At 52.8% G+C, this 18,903-nt stretch overlaps 3 protein-coding genes across 5 annotated transcripts; 2 read left to right on the forward strand and 1 right to left on the reverse strand.

The window, feature by feature from the left end:
* The first annotated feature begins 477 nt into the window (after positions 1 to 477).
* On the forward strand, positions 478 to 7,382 carry Nfkbie (NFKB inhibitor epsilon). 2 transcript variants are annotated; one of them, XM_034521052.2, is made up of 6 exons: positions 478 to 1,125; positions 3,293 to 3,395; positions 4,001 to 4,223; positions 4,916 to 5,004; positions 5,155 to 5,394; positions 6,713 to 7,382. In XM_034521052.2, the coding sequence occupies exons 1-6, from the start codon at positions 752 to 754 to the stop codon at positions 6,776 to 6,778; spliced, it is 1,095 nt and encodes a 364-aa protein (XP_034376943.1). In that variant the 5' UTR covers positions 478 to 751; the 3' UTR covers positions 6,779 to 7,382. The 2 variants fall into 2 exon arrangements, with proteins under 2 accessions (XP_034376943.1, XP_034376944.1); XM_034521053.2 differs by having other exon boundaries at positions 609 to 1,125; positions 6,781 to 6,965.
* A 1,082-nt stretch (positions 7,383 to 8,464) lies between these two features.
* On the forward strand, positions 8,465 to 12,200 carry Slc35b2 (solute carrier family 35 member B2). Of its 2 annotated transcripts, none has more exons than XM_034521930.3 (4): positions 8,465 to 8,610; positions 9,129 to 9,322; positions 9,475 to 9,629; positions 10,833 to 12,200. In XM_034521930.3, exons 1-4 carry the CDS (start codon positions 8,600 to 8,602, stop codon positions 11,766 to 11,768), a joined length of 1,296 nt encoding a protein of 431 aa, XP_034377821.1. In that variant the 5' UTR covers positions 8,465 to 8,599; the 3' UTR covers positions 11,769 to 12,200. The 2 variants fall into 2 exon arrangements, with proteins under 2 accessions (XP_034377821.1, XP_076771372.1); XM_076915257.1 differs by having other exon boundaries at positions 8,475 to 8,610; positions 9,479 to 9,629; positions 10,833 to 11,917.
* Positions 12,201 to 12,299: 99 nt separating this feature from the next.
* Positions 12,300 to 17,979, reverse strand: Hsp90ab1 (heat shock protein 90 alpha family class B member 1). Its single transcript, XM_034521929.2, has 12 exons — positions 17,805 to 17,979; positions 16,432 to 16,578; positions 16,068 to 16,274; positions 15,715 to 15,874; positions 15,333 to 15,466; positions 14,924 to 15,232; positions 14,373 to 14,538; positions 14,016 to 14,206; positions 13,772 to 13,919; positions 13,419 to 13,687; positions 12,757 to 13,090; positions 12,300 to 12,654 (listed from the first exon to the last, which is right to left on the reverse strand). Exons 2-12 carry the CDS (start codon positions 16,576 to 16,578, stop codon positions 12,545 to 12,547), a joined length of 2,175 nt encoding a protein of 724 aa, XP_034377820.1. The 5' UTR covers positions 17,805 to 17,979; the 3' UTR covers positions 12,300 to 12,544.
* Between the last annotated feature and the right edge of the window lie 924 nt (positions 17,980 to 18,903).

Genomic DNA, 18,903 nt, shown 5'->3' on the forward strand with positions numbered 1-18,903 from the left:
CTCCAGGATCATGTCCTGGTTGAGTTTCTGTACTGACTTCCTTTGATACTGGATTATGATCTTGAAGTATAAGCCGAATAAACCCTTCCCTCCCCCAACTTGCTTTCTGGTCAGGGTGTTTCGTTGCAGCAACAGAAACGCTAAGACACCACCCACCAACCTTACTCCCCACAAAGTAGCCAGTTTATGCAGAAAATCAAAAATTCCACTTTTTAAACAATTGCACGAATAAATGAAGACACCACAGAACTAAAAAGAAGGAACGAACGAATGCATAGAATTAGTGAATGAAATAAAAGGGAAGGGGAAGCGTGAGTGAGTGAGTGAATGAATGAATGAATGGGCGAAACAATCCACGCAGCAGTGAGTCAAGACCGGTAACCAGAGACTCCCTGCCTATGCAAGCAGCAAACAGGGGGATTCCGGAGGGGCGGGGCTCTACCCGGAAGCGCCTTTGAGGGGCGGGGCTGTGGGCGTGGCAGAGGCTGGTGGTCACTTCTTGGGCCCGGGGGCGGGGCGAGAGAGAAGATCTGACTAGGGACTGTTCAGCTGCGGTGGACCTGGCCGGAGCCCTGGACCTCTCGCTTTTCTCGTCGGCTCCCCGAGCCTGCACAGCCAGGTAATGAAGCCGCTCGGAGAGGGACTCTGGTTCTGTTAGGTGGACACACAAACCCGGAAAAACGCGCGGCACTTTTCCTAACCTCAGAGTTAGATCCCGCTGGACCCTGGACCCCGGGCTGGCTCGGCCGGTATGTCGGATGCGCGGAAGGGGCCGGACGAGGCGGACGACAGCCAGTGCGACTCCGGCATAGAGTCGCTGCGCTCTCTGCGCTCCCTGCCCGAGCCTACTGCGGCCCCAGTCTCCGGATCATCGCACAGCGGCTGCCCACAGCCTTGGGGCCGCGCTCCGGAGACCGACAAGGAACCAGAGAAGGAAGATGCGGATGGAGAGCGAGCAGACTCCACCTATGCCTCCTCCTCTCTCACTGAGTCCTTGCCCTTGCTGGAGAGACCCGAAGCCAAGGATCCAAGCCCACCCGCCCCAGGCTCGCCGCTGCCCCCCGCGGGAGGGCTGAGCCCTCAGCAACTCGAGGCACTCACATACATCTCTGAGGATGGAGACACGTGAGTAACCTCGCTAGGCTGAGACGGGATGCTCAGTCAGAACCTCCCTAGGAGCTGCAACTGGCTGGGCACCCACCACCACTTCATCACCCGAGAGGACAGACCCTTACAGCACCCGCCCTGGAAGGGTCAATCCCCTTCTCCAAACTCCAAACTTAACTTGCAGCGTGCTTTTAAGCTGTAGCTAGGTTCAGACCAAAAAAAAAAAAAAAAAAAAAAAAAAAAAAAAAAAAAAAAAAATAGACATCATCATCTCTTTTGGGAGTGGACAGAACTAGCAGGGCCCTTGTAACCTAGAACACCAGCCGGAATCTTGAAAATCTACCAGTGACCCACCCCTGGGAAGAGGAATTCCCCCAGCAACCAATTCAGTTTTTGTTTTTCTTATTGGGGGAAGGGGTGTCCCCGTTTGCTCAATATTTGGGATACCAGTGCCTGACTTCAGAACACCCTAACCAGAGGAAAAAAAGACAGCACCAGATTTACAGGTTGTCATCTGAGTCCAGGAAGCCTGGAATAAGGATGCTGCCTGGGTGCCTGTTTGGAATTGGTTCCAAAAGAAGGACTAGACTGAGAATTCTTGCTCCCAACAAACAGGATAGCCAGCTGGCTGCCCCAGCTCACTTCCTCCTCTGCTGAGAAAAGGGAAGTAATGGCTTGGTCAGCCTCCCCAACACCCTGCACCTCCTGAACTCCCCAAATTCTCCTTACTGCCCTGTCTTATCTCTCGATCTTCCCTTTCCTCCCCTAGGCCCAGCTGAAGTCAGGTGCAGCTGGACCGTGAGGCTATCAAGTGTGTAGGGTATCAAGTGCAGAAGAGGTGGCTGGGCTTTGGGGATGACAGAGCAGGGGTGGCTAGAGTCCTAGATGAGATACTGGAATGCAGGGGAACCTGCCCTGCCCTGCCCTGCCCTGCTTGTTGGAGATGTAGGGGTCTTGGGTGGATACTGGCAAAGATAGTTTCCACCACGCTGTGAGCTCAGCAGGAGAGCGGTGGTAAGCCTCTTGTATTCCATGTACCAGGCACAAACCTTGACCTCAGAGTTCTTGGGAGTTCCATGCACAACTTCTCAAGCCGCCCTCCACAGTTAGCCTCTGAGCTGCAGCCCTGCTTAGAGACAGGTGCTGTGTGTTTGTGGAGAGACATCAGGGCTCCCCAGCAGACATCTTCCCTCCTTTGGAGGTGGCTGGACTGTGGGAAGTGTGGAAGTGGGAAAAGGAAGTGGCCGGGAGGAGGGGAGACTGAGGGAGAAAGGGAGGTGTCTGCAGGAATGTGACCCAGAGAGCAGGCCCTGGCCGAGGGGATTTCCAGAGTGGTTCCTCCCTCCCTCCGTCACTCTCTCCTGGCCTCCTTTACTGCCTGCCTACAGCAAAAGCTTGCCCCCCTCCTGCCTAAGTATCCCCCTCCCTAGCCCAGACAGGCCTTTAGCCAAGTTGCCCCAAGGCAACTGTCCAGGTCTAGACCATTTAACCCTGGTTTTCATTTTCCCCACCTAATGTGGGGAAACCCCAAGACTGGAACTTCCCATCCCAACTGCCCCGTTGGCCCTAACTTAACAACCCCTGTCACTCTGCTCCCCATCAAACCTATTTTCTGTACCACACTAAACTCTCCTTAGAGCTGTACCCAGGGGAGGGTTTATGACCAGACCCCATATGGCTTGTGCAGACTGAGGGTAAGGCAGAAGTTCGAAATGCCGTGCTTTCTCCTTGGAATGTATGACATTGAGTTGCTGGGGGAACCCCACATCTGCCTCCTCCTGCCCTGTTGTGGGGAGGTGGGTAGCTCGGCCCTGGAAACCCCCTCTGTGTTCCTGCAGCGGCTTTCAGTTTAGCTTTGAGCCGCAGCTGGCCTGGCAAGGCCCTAGGGGCAAAAGGGAGCTGGGTGTGGGCCAGTTGGACAGGAAGGCCCTTGTCCTGTCAGCACCCTGCCCACATGCCCACCCAGCCAAGGCCCTCTACAGGTCCAACCATCGGAGCTTGGAGCTCCCACCTCCAGAATCCCTGGCTTCCTGTACCAACCCCTCACTTCCTGGCTCAGACTCTCACTTCCTGCACCTGTTTGGTTGTGGGTAGCTAGTTAGAGGTTGATGTATCCATTCTAACCCCGAGATGCCAGCTTATCCTCTCTGACCTGGGCTCTGACCCTAGCCCTCTCCTGCTCCAGGCTTCTCCACCTGGCAGTAATTCATGAAGCCCCGTCGGTGCTATTCTGTTGCTTGGCTTTCCTGCCCCAAGAAGTCCTGGACATTCAGAACAACCTTTACCAGGTAAGTACAGAGAGAAGGCTATGCCCAGATACCTGTTGCCATCCCTAGCAGCCAAACCATCTGCCAGACACCAGACACGGTGCCAGAAGCTGCAATGCAAAGATGAATAAGGAGGAAGCAGTGTCTGCCCACGAGGTGCCTACAGACTCATCACTGGGACCTAGTTATACAGCACAGTGACAAGTGTCTTGAAGGCCTTTCCAGCTTCAGTGGGCTCTGGCCTCTTTGTGGGCCAGGCAAGGAAGGCTGAATATAAGAAATGACAACTTAACTGACCCTAAAAGAGAGGAGTTGTCAAGGGAATGGCCCTGGCTCCTCTGTCTTTCTTCCCCTCGCCTAGCCCCTGCAGACAAACCCTGGAGGATGATACAAATCTCTCCAGGGATTAAGGGCAAGGCACTGTTTCCCTCAGCCTACTTCCAGAATTGGGGTCCCAAGCATTTGGGGAGGGGCTTAGGAGTAATTTCACAGAAGACCCAACCATGACCTTACAGCTACTTCCAGAGAGGCTCCTGGGAGTTAGAGGTGGTTGTATCCCCACGTGGTCTCGGGTAGGAACCTGCTGCAGTGTAGTTCTGTGACCCAGTGACCATCTATACCTACAGACAGCACTGCATCTGGCTGTTCATCTGGATCAGCCAGACATCGTCCGGGCACTGGTGCTGAAGGGAGCCAGCCGAATTCTGCAAGATCAACACGGTGACACAGCCCTGCATGTCGCCTGTCAGCGCCAGAATCTGGCCTGTGCATGCTGCTTGCTGGAGGAGCAGCCAGAGCCGGGCAGACAGCCTTCTCATCCCCTGGACCTCCAACTGAAAAACTGGCAAGGTGCGAGCAGGACTTAACACCTCTGAGCAAGACCAAGGAAGAGTGAGACAAATAATAAATAACACACTGTGAATTGTGTGTGCGTGTAAAGGAAGTGGGTGCTGGGGTAGACTAGAGGGAGGAGGAGGACAGGGATGTGGCAGGGTTGGAGGGTAATTTTTATCGGGAAATCCTCAGAGTCGGGAGCCTTTGAACAGAGACAAAGGATGTAAATTTTAATCTAAATCTCTATTATAAGCAAGGTTGCAGAAAGGAAGCAGTTCTAGGCCAGAAGGCAAATAGCAAAATAAAAGCCATGGGGCATATAGGAAGAGGTGACCCCTGGGTAGAAACTGGGGCCATGAGGATTCCCCAGACAGCTCTGAGGAGCCTTGCCTGGGCTTGAAGGTAAAAGTCTAGAGTTAGCAGGGGTGGCTGTGTGCACTGGAAGACCATGTGTGTTTGGGGCTGTCACTCAGCAGCCTGAGCCTTGAAGCATAAAAGTTTCAGTAACATGACCGAAAAAGTGGAAACTTTGAGTTCCTTTCCTCTCAGACCTCTGAGGGGATTTTGGGGAGGTTGTATTTTAATAGTCCTGTGATTAGAGGCATTGAGTAGGCAGGGGTCCCTTGAGGCTAAAGGGCAGGGTAGTCCCTGCAGAAAAGGATCACTAGACACCAAACAGCAAGTCCCCGGGTCCTCTTCCACCCCAGGTCTGGCCTGTCTCCACATCGCCACATTGCAGAGGAACCAGCCACTCATAGAACTGCTGCTTCAGAATGGAGCTGACATTGATGTACAGGTAAGGCTCTACCTGGTCCACCACCTGCCACCATCTGCTCTAGCCACAGGTCCCCTGCCAGTGTCAAACATGTTGACAGCCCATCTCCAGAGCACAGGCTGGGCACACTGCCTCATAACATGTGTGGCTGACATCCCTGTTCCTCTGCAGGAGGGCACCAGTGGAAAGACTGCACTGCACCTGGCTGTGGAAACCCAGGAGCGCAGCCTGGTTCAGTTCCTGCTCCAGGCTGGTGCCCGGGTAGATGCCCGCATGCTCAACGGGTGTACACCTTTACACCTGGCAGCTGGCCGGGGTCTCAACAGCATCTCCTCTACTCTGTGCGAGGCCGGTGCTGACTCCCTGCTGCTGAACATAGAAGATGAGACACCCCAGGACCTGGCCGAGGATGTAAGAGACATACATACCTCTGCCTTGCAGAACCTCTCACCTAACAGAGTTAGGCACATTCAGTAGGCAAACGATGCTCACCAGGTAACAGTGCTGGGGTCAGGCTCGGGGTGTAACCTGGTTGACAGAGTGCTTGCGTAGCACATGAGGGGCCCTGGGTTCAACACCCAGCGCCACACATAAAGTGGCACGTGCCTGTTATTTAAGCACTTAGGAAATGGAGGGAGGAGAATGAAAACCTGAAGATCTTCATCTACATAGCAAGTTCAAGGCCAGCCTAAGTTACATGTGTTCCTGCCTCTACTCCTCAATCCCCTGAAACTGCTGGGGGGGGGGGGGGCGGGGAGAGAACAGAACTACTTTTTACCCACTGTGACATATTGGGCTGCATTTGCTTCTCCCCCAACCCACTCCAGCCTATGACCAGTTTCCTAAGTTGGTCAGGCCCAAGGAGCCCAAAGATAGACTCCAACAGGAGTGACTCGGTGAAGCTAACCAGATGGAAGACCATGGCACAGTGAGGCCTGGGAGAACGGGAGGAACAACACCCCCACACACGGCTGCACGTGTCTTGAAGCAAATGTCTTCATACAAATAGATACATGGGATTTTCAGGTCTTAGACTTTTTTTAATTTTTTGTTTAAGATTTATTCATTTTTATGTATGTGAATATACTGTCTCTGTCTTCAGACACACCAGAAGAGGGCATTGGATCCCATTACAGATGATTGTGAGCCACCATGTGGTTGCTGGGAATTGAACTCAGGACCTCTGGAAGAGCAGCCAGTGCTCTTAACCCTAAGCCATCTCTCCAGCCCCTCCCCTTTTTTATAAAGAGGCAAAACTCACATTTTCTATACATTAAAAAAGATATATTTATCCAGATGTGCTGGCACATGATTTGAATCCCAGCACTTGGGAGGCAGAGGCAGGCTGATCTCTACGAGTTTAAGGCTAGCCTGGTCTACATAGTGAGTTCCAAGACAGCCAAAGCTACATAGTGAAATCCTGACTCAAAAAACCAAGCAAACGTATCCAAAACATTAAATGCTAACCCTTCCACACCCCAACCCTCACCCCAACAACAGCCACACACACATACACACGTACACACAAACAAGCCAATGGGCTGGATCAGCTCTGAGGCCACTCCTAGCTCAGATACTCTCTCTGCATGATTTATTTCAGATCTTGTCTAAAGCTTTGGGTTTCTGCCATGCTCAGTTGTCTCACTATCTGGCCTTCAGCTTTCCCAGGTCCCTACTGCCATCCCTCAGGACGTTAACTCTGTGTCTCTCCGCTCTCTCTCTCTCACAGCTCCTTTCTTATTTACCCTTCGATGACCTGAAAATCTCCGGCAAGCCACTGCTGTGTACTGACTGAAGCTAGGACGGGCCCCCACCTCTTCCCACCTGGAAGCTGAAGCTGCTGCTACTGCCGTTGGGACCCAAACAGTGTCGCCCTTCTGCTGATGCTGGTCCTCGGGCTAGCGTAGTCCTAAAATGAGATGAAGGGTTACAGATGTGGAAGGAGCCGATCTGGAAGGAAGAACTTCCCAGGTGGCCTGGATGGAGATTCTTAAAAACCCCTCAAAGCCACTGGTACCCTGAGGGAGGCCTCCTTCCTTCTGTTGAAGATGGCATGGGCTGAAATTGCGGGCCACCAGGAAAAGGGGATGAACAAATCGACCCCTGAGGGGTCTTACCTAAAATACCTTTGTGAGTGTGACACTGGGGTCTGAACCTAGAGCCTCCCCAGCCCAGCGGTAGGCAAACTTACTATCATGGAGCTGTGTCCCCGGCCCTCTTTTCATTTTTTATTTTGTGATAGGATCTCACTGAGTTGCCTGAGATGGCCTGGAACTCACTCTGTAGCCCAGGGGGTCATCTTTGAACTGGGATCCTCCTGTCTCTGCCTCCTGAGTATCTGGGATTATAGGTCTGGGGGCAGTGGGCCTGGAAAAATATAGTTATCTAAAGACTTCAAACATAAGGCTCCTAACTGAACCTTTGAACTTATTCTAATATGACACTAAAATGGAAGAGAGAGGCTTTTAAAAAAAAAAAGTTTACCTTCTACAGTTGTATGTATAGGCAGGCCTGACCTGTGACTCCCACGTAAAGGTGGAGAGAAGGAAACTGGCCCCCTGAGCAAGCATAGGGCCTTGCTGGGTATGGTGGGAGGCCTGATCGTTTCCTGCTAGTAGAGACACATCTTCATGTGGAAATGCCCAGGGCTGGAAAGTGAGAAGGAAAAGTATCACCAAGGCACAGGTCCCTGGAGAAGCCTGGGGACGTTGAGCACAAGAGAGCTGCAACTTTACTTTTTCCCCCCTTAGATTCCACACACTGAGGGCCCTGCTAGGTCAAGCCCGTGACTGGCATGAAGAAGGAGAAGAAATAAACCAACATAGTTTCCGATGCTTAGCGCTAAGCAAACGCATCCTGTGAGTGAGACAGACATTAAAATCATAAACAACTAAATAACGTGGTTATAAGTTGCAATGGGTGCCGGGAAGGAAAAAAAAAAAAAAAAAAAAAAACTTGTCAGGAAGGAGGACAACGGAGTGGGTGAAGGATCTTTGGGAAGCTTCAGACGGGGGTCGCAGAAATTGGGATTCAAGATGAGCAAAGAGAAAGACAGCATTGGGGAAGGCCTCTGGTGAATTAAAGGACTAAAAGCAGGTCAACGGGACACTACAAAGTTGGGCAAGTAGGCGAGGACGGCGCTCCAGGTCATGCAGAACCCTGAAGGACCATCACAGGTACTAGGGGGATGATCACTGACGCAGCCTAAAAAGGGAGGAGACATCATTATTTTAAAATGGGAAAACTAACATAAGAGGAAGTCTTCGGGTCTCAGATACTCAAAATTCCAGTCCACTAGGTGGCAATAGTCATCATCGCCCTGTCTGGAATGGGTTGGGTTGATAGCTGAGACTATTCAAACTGGGAAAAGGGAGAAGGTCCCAACTGGAGTTCCCCAGGGGAACCGGGCCGGGTTCGCCTCCGGGCCGCGCGGGGGCGCTGTGGCTCGGGTGCCGCGAAGGGGGCTGAGGCGGGGAGGAGGCGGGAAGAGCGCGGCACTTCCGCTGGCTGGCTGACTGGCTGGCTGCTGGAGCAGGCGGCAGAGGGAGCGGAGGGAGAGCACGGCCCGGGGGACGCGCATTCCCCGGTCCCCCCCTCCGCCCCACGCGGCTGGGCCATGGATGCCAGGTGGGGGGCTCGGGCAGCCATGGCCCACGTGACCGAGACCCCGGGGCCACGTGACCGAGACCCCGGGGCTCGGGAGGCGGCATAGGGGGGGGGTCTTCCCAACCGCGGATCCGCGTGGCACTGTCGGGAACCCAGTGTGGATGGGCACACGGCATGTGGCCTGTACTCCTCGCGGGGCTTCAGGATTGTCGCGCGGTGGGGATGCGGGACAGTGGCTCTTCGGAGCGGGAAAGGTTGGGGGGGGGGGTGCCTGTGGCCTGAGCTGGCCGCGCTGGAGGGAACAGAGGCGACCTATGTGGCTGGACAGGCGGGGCCGCCCCGGGAAGGGAGGAGGTTCTGCCTGGCCTGCGCCGGACCCCCGAGAGAGAGAGAGGGAGAGAGAGGCTCTTTGTCCGTCCTGCTGGGCTGCAGCGGAGGGGGCGGGGAGGCCACTGGGCACTTCCCTGGTACAGTCCCCTCCGGAGGGCAGAGGGGCGGAAGAGCTGCAACCCTAATCGTTGCTCCGGCTGTCCCAGCAGATGGTGGGCAGTAGTGGTACTCGCCACGCTCCCTTCCTTGGGAGCAGGTGGAGAGTCACCCGAAGCCCCTCCGCAGTCCTGGACACAGCTATGGCTCTTCCGCTTTTTGCTGAATGTGGCCGGCTATGCCAGCTTTATGGTACCTGGCTACCTCCTGGTGCAGTACTTAAGACGGAAGAACTACCTGGAGACAGGTAATGTGGCCAAAGGGTGGGGAAACGAGTTAAGTCCGGTTGCAGGTGTTGGCAGACTGGGACTTGGAAAGGGAGGGAGGGAGGCCAGTAAGTCGGACAGCGGGTCCGGCTGGCTGCTCTGGAGAAACTGTGGACTTATGTGTCGTCTTCAGGCAGGGGTCTCTGCTTCCCTCTGGTGAAAGCCTGTGTGTTTGGTAATGAGCCCAAGGCTGCTGATGAGGGTCCCCTGGCTCCCCGGACAGAGACAGCGGAATCCACCCCCTCTTGGCAGGTCCTGAAGTTGGTCTTCTGTGCCTCGGGGCTCCAGGTAAGAAGACAGGCTTCCCTTCTCTTCCCAAGCTGGGTACAGATAGCCAGGGACGTAATGAAACCAAATTTGCCCTGCCCACCCCAAATTGTTGGGTTTGGTATGGTTTGTGTCCCTACAGGACACAGCCCCATCCTGAAAGTGAACCTTTATTTCAGTACTTCCTTTAACACCTGTACTGAAATGAAATTTCACTGTACACACTCGTGGGCCCCTGCGATGTTTTATACAGTGTGGGAAAAGGCCTGCCTGAGTTATTGTGGGCTTTTTTCCCCTATGCCCTTATTCTGCTCAGTGTGCTGTATCTGAGTTTGAGTTTGAGGAATCGCTGGCTAAACTTATATCCCCAGAGCTGCTTCCGCCATTATTATTATTCTGAGACATTATTATTATTTTGAGGTAGGGTTTTGCTATGCAGTCCTAGTGACTCTAGAACTCACAGTGTAGAACAGGCTGGCCTCCAGCTCAGAGATCCACCTACTCTGCAAGTGCCGGGATTAATGCACCACAACTCCGTTTTGACAGAATCTCACAGGCTCAGACAGGCCTTGAACTTTCTTTTTTCTTTTCTGCTTTTCCAGACACAGTTTCTCTGAATGGCTCTGGCTGTCCTGAAACTTCCTGTCTATACCAGGCTAGCCTCAAACTCAGAGATCCAAATGCCTCTGCCTCCAGAGTGCTAGGGTTAAAGGCATGTGCCGCCATCACCAGATGCAGGCCTTGAACTTTCAACTCTCCTGCTTCTTCCTTCCAAATAGCTAGGGTGACAGTGTGTGCTTGGCTTTCTCCAAAAGTTTGTCAGTGGGATTTCTTTGTGAGTGAGGCTATCCCAGGGCATTCAGAGTGGAATATATGTTGAATTACAAGTATCCAGACCTCCCTGGGGCTTCCAAATATTCCAATTTCTTTTTGCATTAATTCAAAATAAGTAAAACACTTTATATGGTATATGGATCCAGCTCTAATGGGCTTGCATCATGAAGGTAGATATGGTGTGGTCTTAAAGCAGGTGTCCCGGTGCCTGCAACTCCATTTGTTTCCCCACAAGGTGAACTGAAGCTTCGGAAAGAAGCCCCTCCCTCAGAGGAACCAAAAGAATAGTGTCAGTTACATCACATGCAACCAACTCTGAGGAAGTGGGAAATTGAGACTTCTGCCTTTCCTTCTGTTTACTGTCACTATTTTCCGCCCTCCCTCACCCAGGTGTCCTATCTGACTTGGGGCGTACTGCAGGAAAGAGTGATGACCGGCAGCTATGGGGCCACAGCCACATCACCAGGCGAGCATTTCACAGACTCACAGTTCCTGGTGCTAATGAACCGTGTGCTGGCACTGGTCGTGGCAGGCCTCTACTGTGTTCTACGCAAGCAGCCCCGTCATGGTGCACCCATGTACCGGTACTCCTTTGCCAGTCTGTCAAATGTGCTTAGCAGCTGGTGCCAATATGAAGCACTTAAGTTTGTCAGCTTCCCTACCCAAGTGCTGGCGAAGGCCTCCAAGGTGATTCCTGTCATGATGATGGGAAAGCTGGTGTCTCGGCGCAGCTATGAACACTGGGAATACCTGACTGCTGGCCTCATCTCCATTGGAGTTAGCATGTTTCTTCTGTCGAGTGGACCAGAGCCCCAGAGCTCTCCAGCCACCACACTCTCTGGCTTGGTCCTACTAGCAGGCTATATCGCTTTTGACAGCTTCACCTCAAACTGGCAGGATGCCCTGTTTGCCTATAAGATGTCATCTGTGCAGATGATGTTTGGGGTCAACTTATTCTCCTGTCTTTTCACAGTAGGGTCACTACTGGAACAGGGGGCCCTAATGGAGGGGGCGCGCTTCATGGGGCGACACAGTGAGTTTGCGCTCCATGCCCTCCTCCTCTCTGTGTGCTCTGCCTTTGGTCAGCTCTTCATCTTCTACACCATCGGACAGTTTGGAGCTGCTGTCTTTACGATCATCATGACTCTGCGCCAGGCTATTGCCATCCTCCTCTCCTGCCTCCTCTATGGCCATACTGTCACTGTGGTGGGGGGACTGGGAGTAGCTGTGGTCTTCACTGCCCTGCTACTCAGAATCTATGCCCGGGGCAGGAAGCAGCGGGGGAAGAAGCCTGTGCCCACTGAGCCTCCAGTGCAGAAGGTGTGAGGAGTTAAGGACCCTCTCATCACTCATCTTCCGAGGCGCTCAGTATCTCAGCACATAGCAGAGGACTGGGGCTCTGGGGAACAACCTCTTTTGCCTTAAGAGCCCCACTTGAGTTGTAGGTGTTGGGTTAGAGGTGACCAAGAGCTCCTCCCCCAATCTCTGAAATCTTAACTGGTGGCCAGGCAAACCAACACCAGGGCTTTGCTCACTCCCCGACACCCACCCCTTGAGGATGCCAGGCACCAGCTGGGAAGAGAATTGTTTACAGGCCATGAAGTTCCCCTAGGGGCTACTGAGAATGGTGCTGTGCCAGAAGGGACAAAGGCCTCCCCAGACCAGTTGGGGATACCCCAGTGTTCCTTGAGCAAGTTTTGGTACTTGGAAGTGTCACCTTTTGCTCTTATTTGATTAAACTGCAGCAGTGACTTTGGAGCTGTGTTTTGGTTGGCTAAAGGGGGCTCAAAGGGTGCTAGGATAAGTACCTCATCACCTTCCAACACAACTCAGGGAGCCCAGAGTCCTGAGCAGAACTGTATAAAACTGCATCTTCTTTATTTTGCATACTTTTAATTTCAGAACAAAATAAAACAAACAAAAAGACCACAATACACAACACCCAACCCTGCTATTCTGTGGGAGGGGATCTTCCTGCCTTAAGGCACAAGGACAGGATAGAGGAGATTCTTGTAGACATGAGCCAGGTGGGTCAGGGCCAGTCAAGGCTGCTGGGGGAGCCACAGGGATACTATACAGAGGGCAGGGGTTCCTGGGAGCCTTTAATCCACTTCTTCCATGCGAGAGGCATCCTCATCACCTTCCAGTGGGGGGATCTCATCAGGGACAGCAGCACTGGGCTCTTCCGCAGTGACCTCATCTTCATCAATGCCTAAAAAGACATGAGATTTAAGCCACATAGCAAGCATTAAGTCTACCAGAGGGTCCAGCCAGTTCAACAACGTGCCACCTGGAGTTCACAAGCCTGACTCACCCAGGCCTAGCTTAATCATGCGGTAGATGCGGTTGGAGTGGGTTTGGGGATCCTCAAGTGAGAAACCAGAGGACAGCAGAGCAGTTTCAAACAGCAACACCACCAGGTCCTTGACAGCTTTGTCGTTTTTGTCTGCCTCAGCCTTCTGCCGCAGGGTCTCCACAATGGGGTGGTCAGGGTTGATCTCTAGGTGCTTTTTGGCCATCATGTAGCCCATTGTAGAGTTGTCTCGCAGTGCCTGGGCCTTCATGATCCGTTCCATGTTAGCTGTCCAGCCATAGGTGCTTGTCACAATGCAGCAGGGGGAAGACACAAGCCGATTGGAGATTGTCACCTGTGGACAATCAAGAACAGTGACAAGATGTACATTTGGCTATCATGGAAAAGCTATGTAAAGTTAAGAATGGCAGGCAGATGACTGAACCCTACATCCCCAGGAGGCTGAAGGTGGCTTGAAGTACAGGGAGGGATTCAAGGATAATCTGGGCAACACAGCAAGGCCTTTTCCTGCAGGCATGAGTTAGATGGAATGATTAGGGGTGTGTGTGTGTGTCTGTGTGTGTGTAGAAACTTCCTTTTACCAAGAGACTACTGCTGAAGGAAGGGCCTGCCTGGCACCACTAGCTGTACAGCAGACTAAAAAATTCCCAGGGAAGACTCACTTTTTCAACCTTCTTGTCCAAGATCTCCTTCATGAGCTTGCAGAGATTCTCAAACTTTGCCTTGCTCTCCTCCATTTTCTTCTTCTCCTCCTCATCCTCTGGCAGCTCCAGGCCCTCCTTAGTCACCGAGACCAGGCTCTTTCCATCAAACTCCTTGAGCTGCTGCACGCAGTACTCATCAATGGGCTCTGTCATGTACACCACCTCGAAGCCCCGCTTCCGCACACGCTCCACAAAGGCAGAGTTAGCCACCTGCTCTTTGCTCTCACCTATAGGATTATTAAATATGACTCAATGGCCAAGGACGCCTTCATACCGCCCCTTCCCAGGTCCACAAGGCAGCTCCAACATACCAGTGATATAGTAGATGGACTTCTGTGTCTCCTTCATGCGAGACACATACTCTGACAGGGACGTCATCTCATCTCCAGACTGAGAGGTGTGATAGCGAAGGAGCTCGGAGAGGCGGCGACGGTTAGTGGAATCCTCATGGATTCCAAGCTTTAAAGGGTAGGGAAAGAAAGAGTCCAATTATGAACTGGAAAAAAAAAAACCACCCTAAATACAAAGTAATTTGGAGAGAGAGCACTTATCTACCTTTAAATTCTTGGAGAACGCCTCATAAAACTTCTTGTAGTTCTCTTTGTCTTCAGCCAACTCAGAGAAGAGCTCCAGGCACTTCTTCACAATGTTTTTGCGGATGACTTTCAGGATCTTGCTCTGCTGGAGCATTTCTCGGGAGATGTTCAGAGGCAGGTCCTCAGAGTCAACCACACCACGGATAAAGTCTACAATGAACCAGACAGAAAGCAGGGAACAGCTGCATCAGAGCTGGTCAACAGATTTAAACTACTAAGCCACAAAGACTCTGGATCAGGGTGTCTCAGCTGAATGCTGAAGGTCTGAGATGGGTCTGCCTGTACTAAACACACCCTAAGCCCAGGAGATACTCACTGAGGTACTCAGGGATCAGCTCATCACAGCTGTCCATGATGAACACACGGCGAACATACAATTTGATGTTGTTCTTCTTCTTCTTGTTCTCAAAAAGGTCAAAGGGAGCTCGCCGGGGAATGAAGAGTAATGCCCTGAATTCCAACTGACCTTCTACAGAGAAATGCTGAAATAAACCCAGTAATACATTTTAGGACAGGACTGCTTCAAGCCCCAATATCAACATCTGACACTGGAGCGCTGCCAGTGCCATACTCCTGAGACATAGGATGAGCCAACAGCCCTAACACCAAATAAGCCCAGAGTGTCCCTCCCTCCAAGCAGAACCATGGCTATAATCAAGGTGGGAGTGACTGAGAAGAGTAATCCAGTGTTCAAATATGGCCACCACCCCAGAAAGGAGAATGTGAAACCACTGCCAATCAGATCTGAGTAGTTCCCAGTGCAGTCTGTGGCTTTCAGTTCTCAGCTACCAACCAGTTGAGCAAGTTGTTCCCTAACTCCAGCACCCTGCACCCCTCCTTACACAACCTGGAAGGAAGGCTTCTCACCTTGACTGCCAAGTGGTCTTCCCAATCATTGGTGAGGCTCTTATAGAATTCACCATATTCCTCCTGAGTGATGTCATCCGGATTTCTGGTCCAGATAGGCTTCGTCTTATTCAGCTCTTCCTGGTCAATGTACTTCTCCTTGATCTTCTTTGTTTTCTTTTTCTTATCTTTGCCGCCGTCGTCCTCCTCATCAGATCCCACATCTTCAATCTTGGGCTTTTCCTCATCATCCTTGTCCTCCTCCTCCTTCTCACCTTTCTCTTCCTCGGCCTCATCATCACTGATCTCCTTCTCTCGTTCCTTCTCCAGCTAAATCACCAAATGCAGTCATCAATTGTAGAGATCGTGCACCAGCAGAGCCATTATCCAACACAACAGCCTGTTCAAACACTGCCAAGCCCATACTCACGTAGAGCGTGATGGGATAGCCTATGAACTGGGAGTGTTTCTTCACCACTTCCTTGACCCTCCTCTCCTCTAAATACTCTGTCTGGTCTTCTTTGAGGTGAAGAATCACTTTGGTACCCCGGCCAATGGGCTCACCTACAGCGCGAATCACAAGACATGAAAAACTACAACTAAAATGCTCAACCAGGGGCTCATCTTTTTTGTTCCTGGTTTCTCAAACAAGCTAAGGTTTCTCTGTGTAGCCCTTGCCCACCTCAGGAACTCACCCACCTGCCTGTTTCCAAGTGCTGGTATTCACCACCCCTCAAAAATGTACTTTTAGAGAACAGATGTTTAAGGTTTCTTGGATTCTACCAAGCAGTGTAGACTGCCCCTTAGCTCACCATGGTCTGCACGGACAGTGAAGGAGCCACCGGCAGAAGACTCCCAGGCATACTGCTCGTCGTCGTTGTGCTTGGTGATCACAACCACTTTCTCTGCCACAAGATAGGCAGAGTAGAAGCCGACACCAAACTGCCCAATCATGGAGATGTCTGCACCAGCCTGCAAAGGGTTTTAAATGTTAAGAGGGTCAGCAAAAATGGTTCTTATACAAGTACAACCACTGCTAAGCCAAGTGTAACCATCAGTTCCATTTCCAGAATCTAGGTAAGGGTCAAAGCTATCCTCTGACCTCCACATGTACTTATTAAAAAAATCAAGTTGTAAGCCAAAAGCAGGAACAAATGCCACACACCTGGAGAGCCTCCATGAATGCCTTTGTGCCAGACTTAGCAATGGTTCCCAAGTTATTAATGAGGTCAGCCTTGGTCATGCCAATGCCTGTGTCCACCAAGGTCAGCGTGCGCTCCTGAGGGTTGGGGATGATGTCAATTTTCAGCTCTTTCCCGCTGTCCAACTTGGAAGGGTCCGTTAGGCTCTCATAACGAATCTTGTCCAGGGCCTGTGTATACACGTTAAATAGACACATTACTCCATCTGTCCAAGCAGTCCCTTCCCCGCCATCAACTGCTGGATTACTCTTCTCAACCACTCCCACTGCCTGTGTTATCACATTCACACACTTCTGTGAAGTCTTAGAGACTCAACAGAATACTCACATCAGAAGCATTAGAGATCAACTCCCGGAGGAAAATCTCCTTGTTTGAGTAGAAGGTATTGATGATGAGAGACATGAGCTGGGCAATTTCTGCCTGAAAGGCAAAGGTCTCCACCTCTTCCTCTCCATGGTGCACTTCCTCAGGCATCTAAAGATGAAAAATTACCAAAGGGCCATTATGGACTCACATTTTAAACTCCAGTTCAAACTTCTTTAATCTGGATAGTGTTCATTCCCAATATTCCCAAGAGGTAAGAGCCAACCTTTTTAAAAAGAACTGTGAGACTGCAGTGACAAGACAAATCAAGTATGAGGCTTTTTCTAAAAAAAAAAATGCCCAAAAGTCAAGACTTTTTGAACTGCTCGCTGGCTCTGAACAGATCACCTGCCGATATGGTAAAAATCCAGACTCAGGAAACTACAATAAGACCCCAGTACATAGATTACTGAATTACAATCTCTTAACTGAGGTGAGGAGCAACTTTAACTAGTAGCCTGCCATACACGAATTTGTGCCGTTCCATCCAGCAGGGTAAGAGAACCCGAAACTGTAGTCGTGGAGGCGCTCAAGGGGCAATTAAATCAGGACAAAGAAATAAAAAGCTCCACCATGACCAGTCACTGCGCAGACTTGCACAGGCCCGAACACAAGTAAAATGGTGGCCCTGCCGCCCAGCGACCCTCGTCACTGCCGGACATGCGTCGGCAGGAGCCACACGAGGAGGGGGCGCCATTGAAACCCTCCCACCACCCCAGCATCCGGGCACTGGGGCGGGGCGCCCAGGCTTCCAGAACAATCCGAGCTCCCGGGAGGGGAGGAGTAAGGGAGGGACCTATGAATCTTCTCGTGCCTACTCCCTCCCCGTTTCTCCTCCCCGCACAACTGAGAACGCAGAAAGATCTGGAAAGGGAAAGCACAGTGGCTTCCAGAGTCCCTGCCAACCCGAGGACCCCCTCCTCCAAACCAAGCACGTTGGGAAAGGCGCCGGGGGAGGTGGCCAGGCCAACCTCGCCAGGCTTTGCTGAGTCACGCACAGCAGCCCGCCACCGCGCGGACCCTACGGACCCTGCAGCCGCGCCCGGAAGTGGAGGGCAAACATGGCAGCGTCCCGGGTCGGTGGCTACCACGTGCGGCCGCCCACCACCTGGCCCGGCCGCACCCCCACCTCACGCTCTGGGGAAACCCACCCGCCCCGGGGGAGGCTCGCCGTGCAAGCCCGCCGGGAGCCACCACGAGCACCTGGAGACACCCTGGGCACGTTATCCCCACAGGCCGGCCAGCCGGGGGAAGACCCTTAAGGATAGATGAGATGGAGGCAGGAACCCCGGGGAGAAGCCCCGGGAGCCGCCGGGGACCGGAGACCGCGGCCTTACCTTGACGGGAAAGCCAAGTAGTAGTACAGAGCAGGGTGGTGGGCCCGGACCAGGTCCGACTCGCACGGCAAGCCTAGGCTGCGCGGGGGTGACTCAAGAGAGCTCCCAAACGCCCCCGACCGCCCTATATAAGGCGAAGCACAACCCGGGCCCCGCCCTTAGATCCCTCCGCCTTAAAGAAGTGGCTGCGGGCCACGCACCTGCCGCCGCCCGCCCACCTTGACGTCATGGTCGCAGATCGTGGAGGCGGGGTGGGGGGGGGAGGAGCGAGACCCGGGGCCTGGCCTGCGAGTCGAGGCCAAATCAATACCGTTTTGCACCCCCATTTCTGCATGAGTAGGACATGTCCCCCTCAAGATGGGCAGGGAGCATGCATATGCTATTAGGGATGTATCTCCGGGCGAATACCCCAGGGACTCCCTCAGAAAACTCAAGGTAGGCTCTTCCACACACACACACCACCCCCAAGAGTCCAGTACTCAGGGGACGTCTGAAAGAGAATGGAGGTGGCCAACTCGGCTGCCATTTCCAAACCCGATCTTACTAGAATGTTCCCTACAAATCGCCCATCAAGAGAAAAGGATGATGATAAATTCCTTGTCCAACTTTAAGAAGCCCCCGATCCCCACCCTCCCGGGTACAGCACAGATGAAGGCGGGGAGCAGCTTCTCCGAGGGGAGGGGCGCGGGCCTGGGCTGGCAGGGACTCTTTGGCGGCCTGCGGCGGAAGGAGCAGCAGCGGCGGTGCTGCGATTTCTTCCAGCAGTTTCTAGGCCTGTCTCGGCGGTCTCAACCCCTCCCCCCGAGGCTCCACCTCCCCTGCTGCGGCGGGGGGCAGTGTCTTCACTGCTGCGCTCGGCTGCTTGGTTTTTTCTGCCGCGATCTTACCCTGGGAAGAAATTGTCCCTAAGTCTCCGTACCGTGGGCCACGGTTGGACGACCCTCTATGCATGGCCCTGGGAGGCCCACATTACTGTGGGGGTGTGGAGCGTAGAGGGAGGGATGGCTGACCTGGATCGGTCACAGGGCACGGGGTCTGGGGGAGGCGGGTGGGGGAGGTGAGTGACTGCGGACACCTTCCAGTGAACAGAGACCAAAAA

This window comes from Arvicanthis niloticus, chromosome 17 (assembly GCF_011762505.2).
Source record: "Arvicanthis niloticus isolate mArvNil1 chromosome 17, mArvNil1.pat.X, whole genome shotgun sequence".
In the NCBI taxonomy this organism is placed as follows: Eukaryota; Metazoa; Chordata; class Mammalia; order Rodentia; family Muridae; genus Arvicanthis; species Arvicanthis niloticus.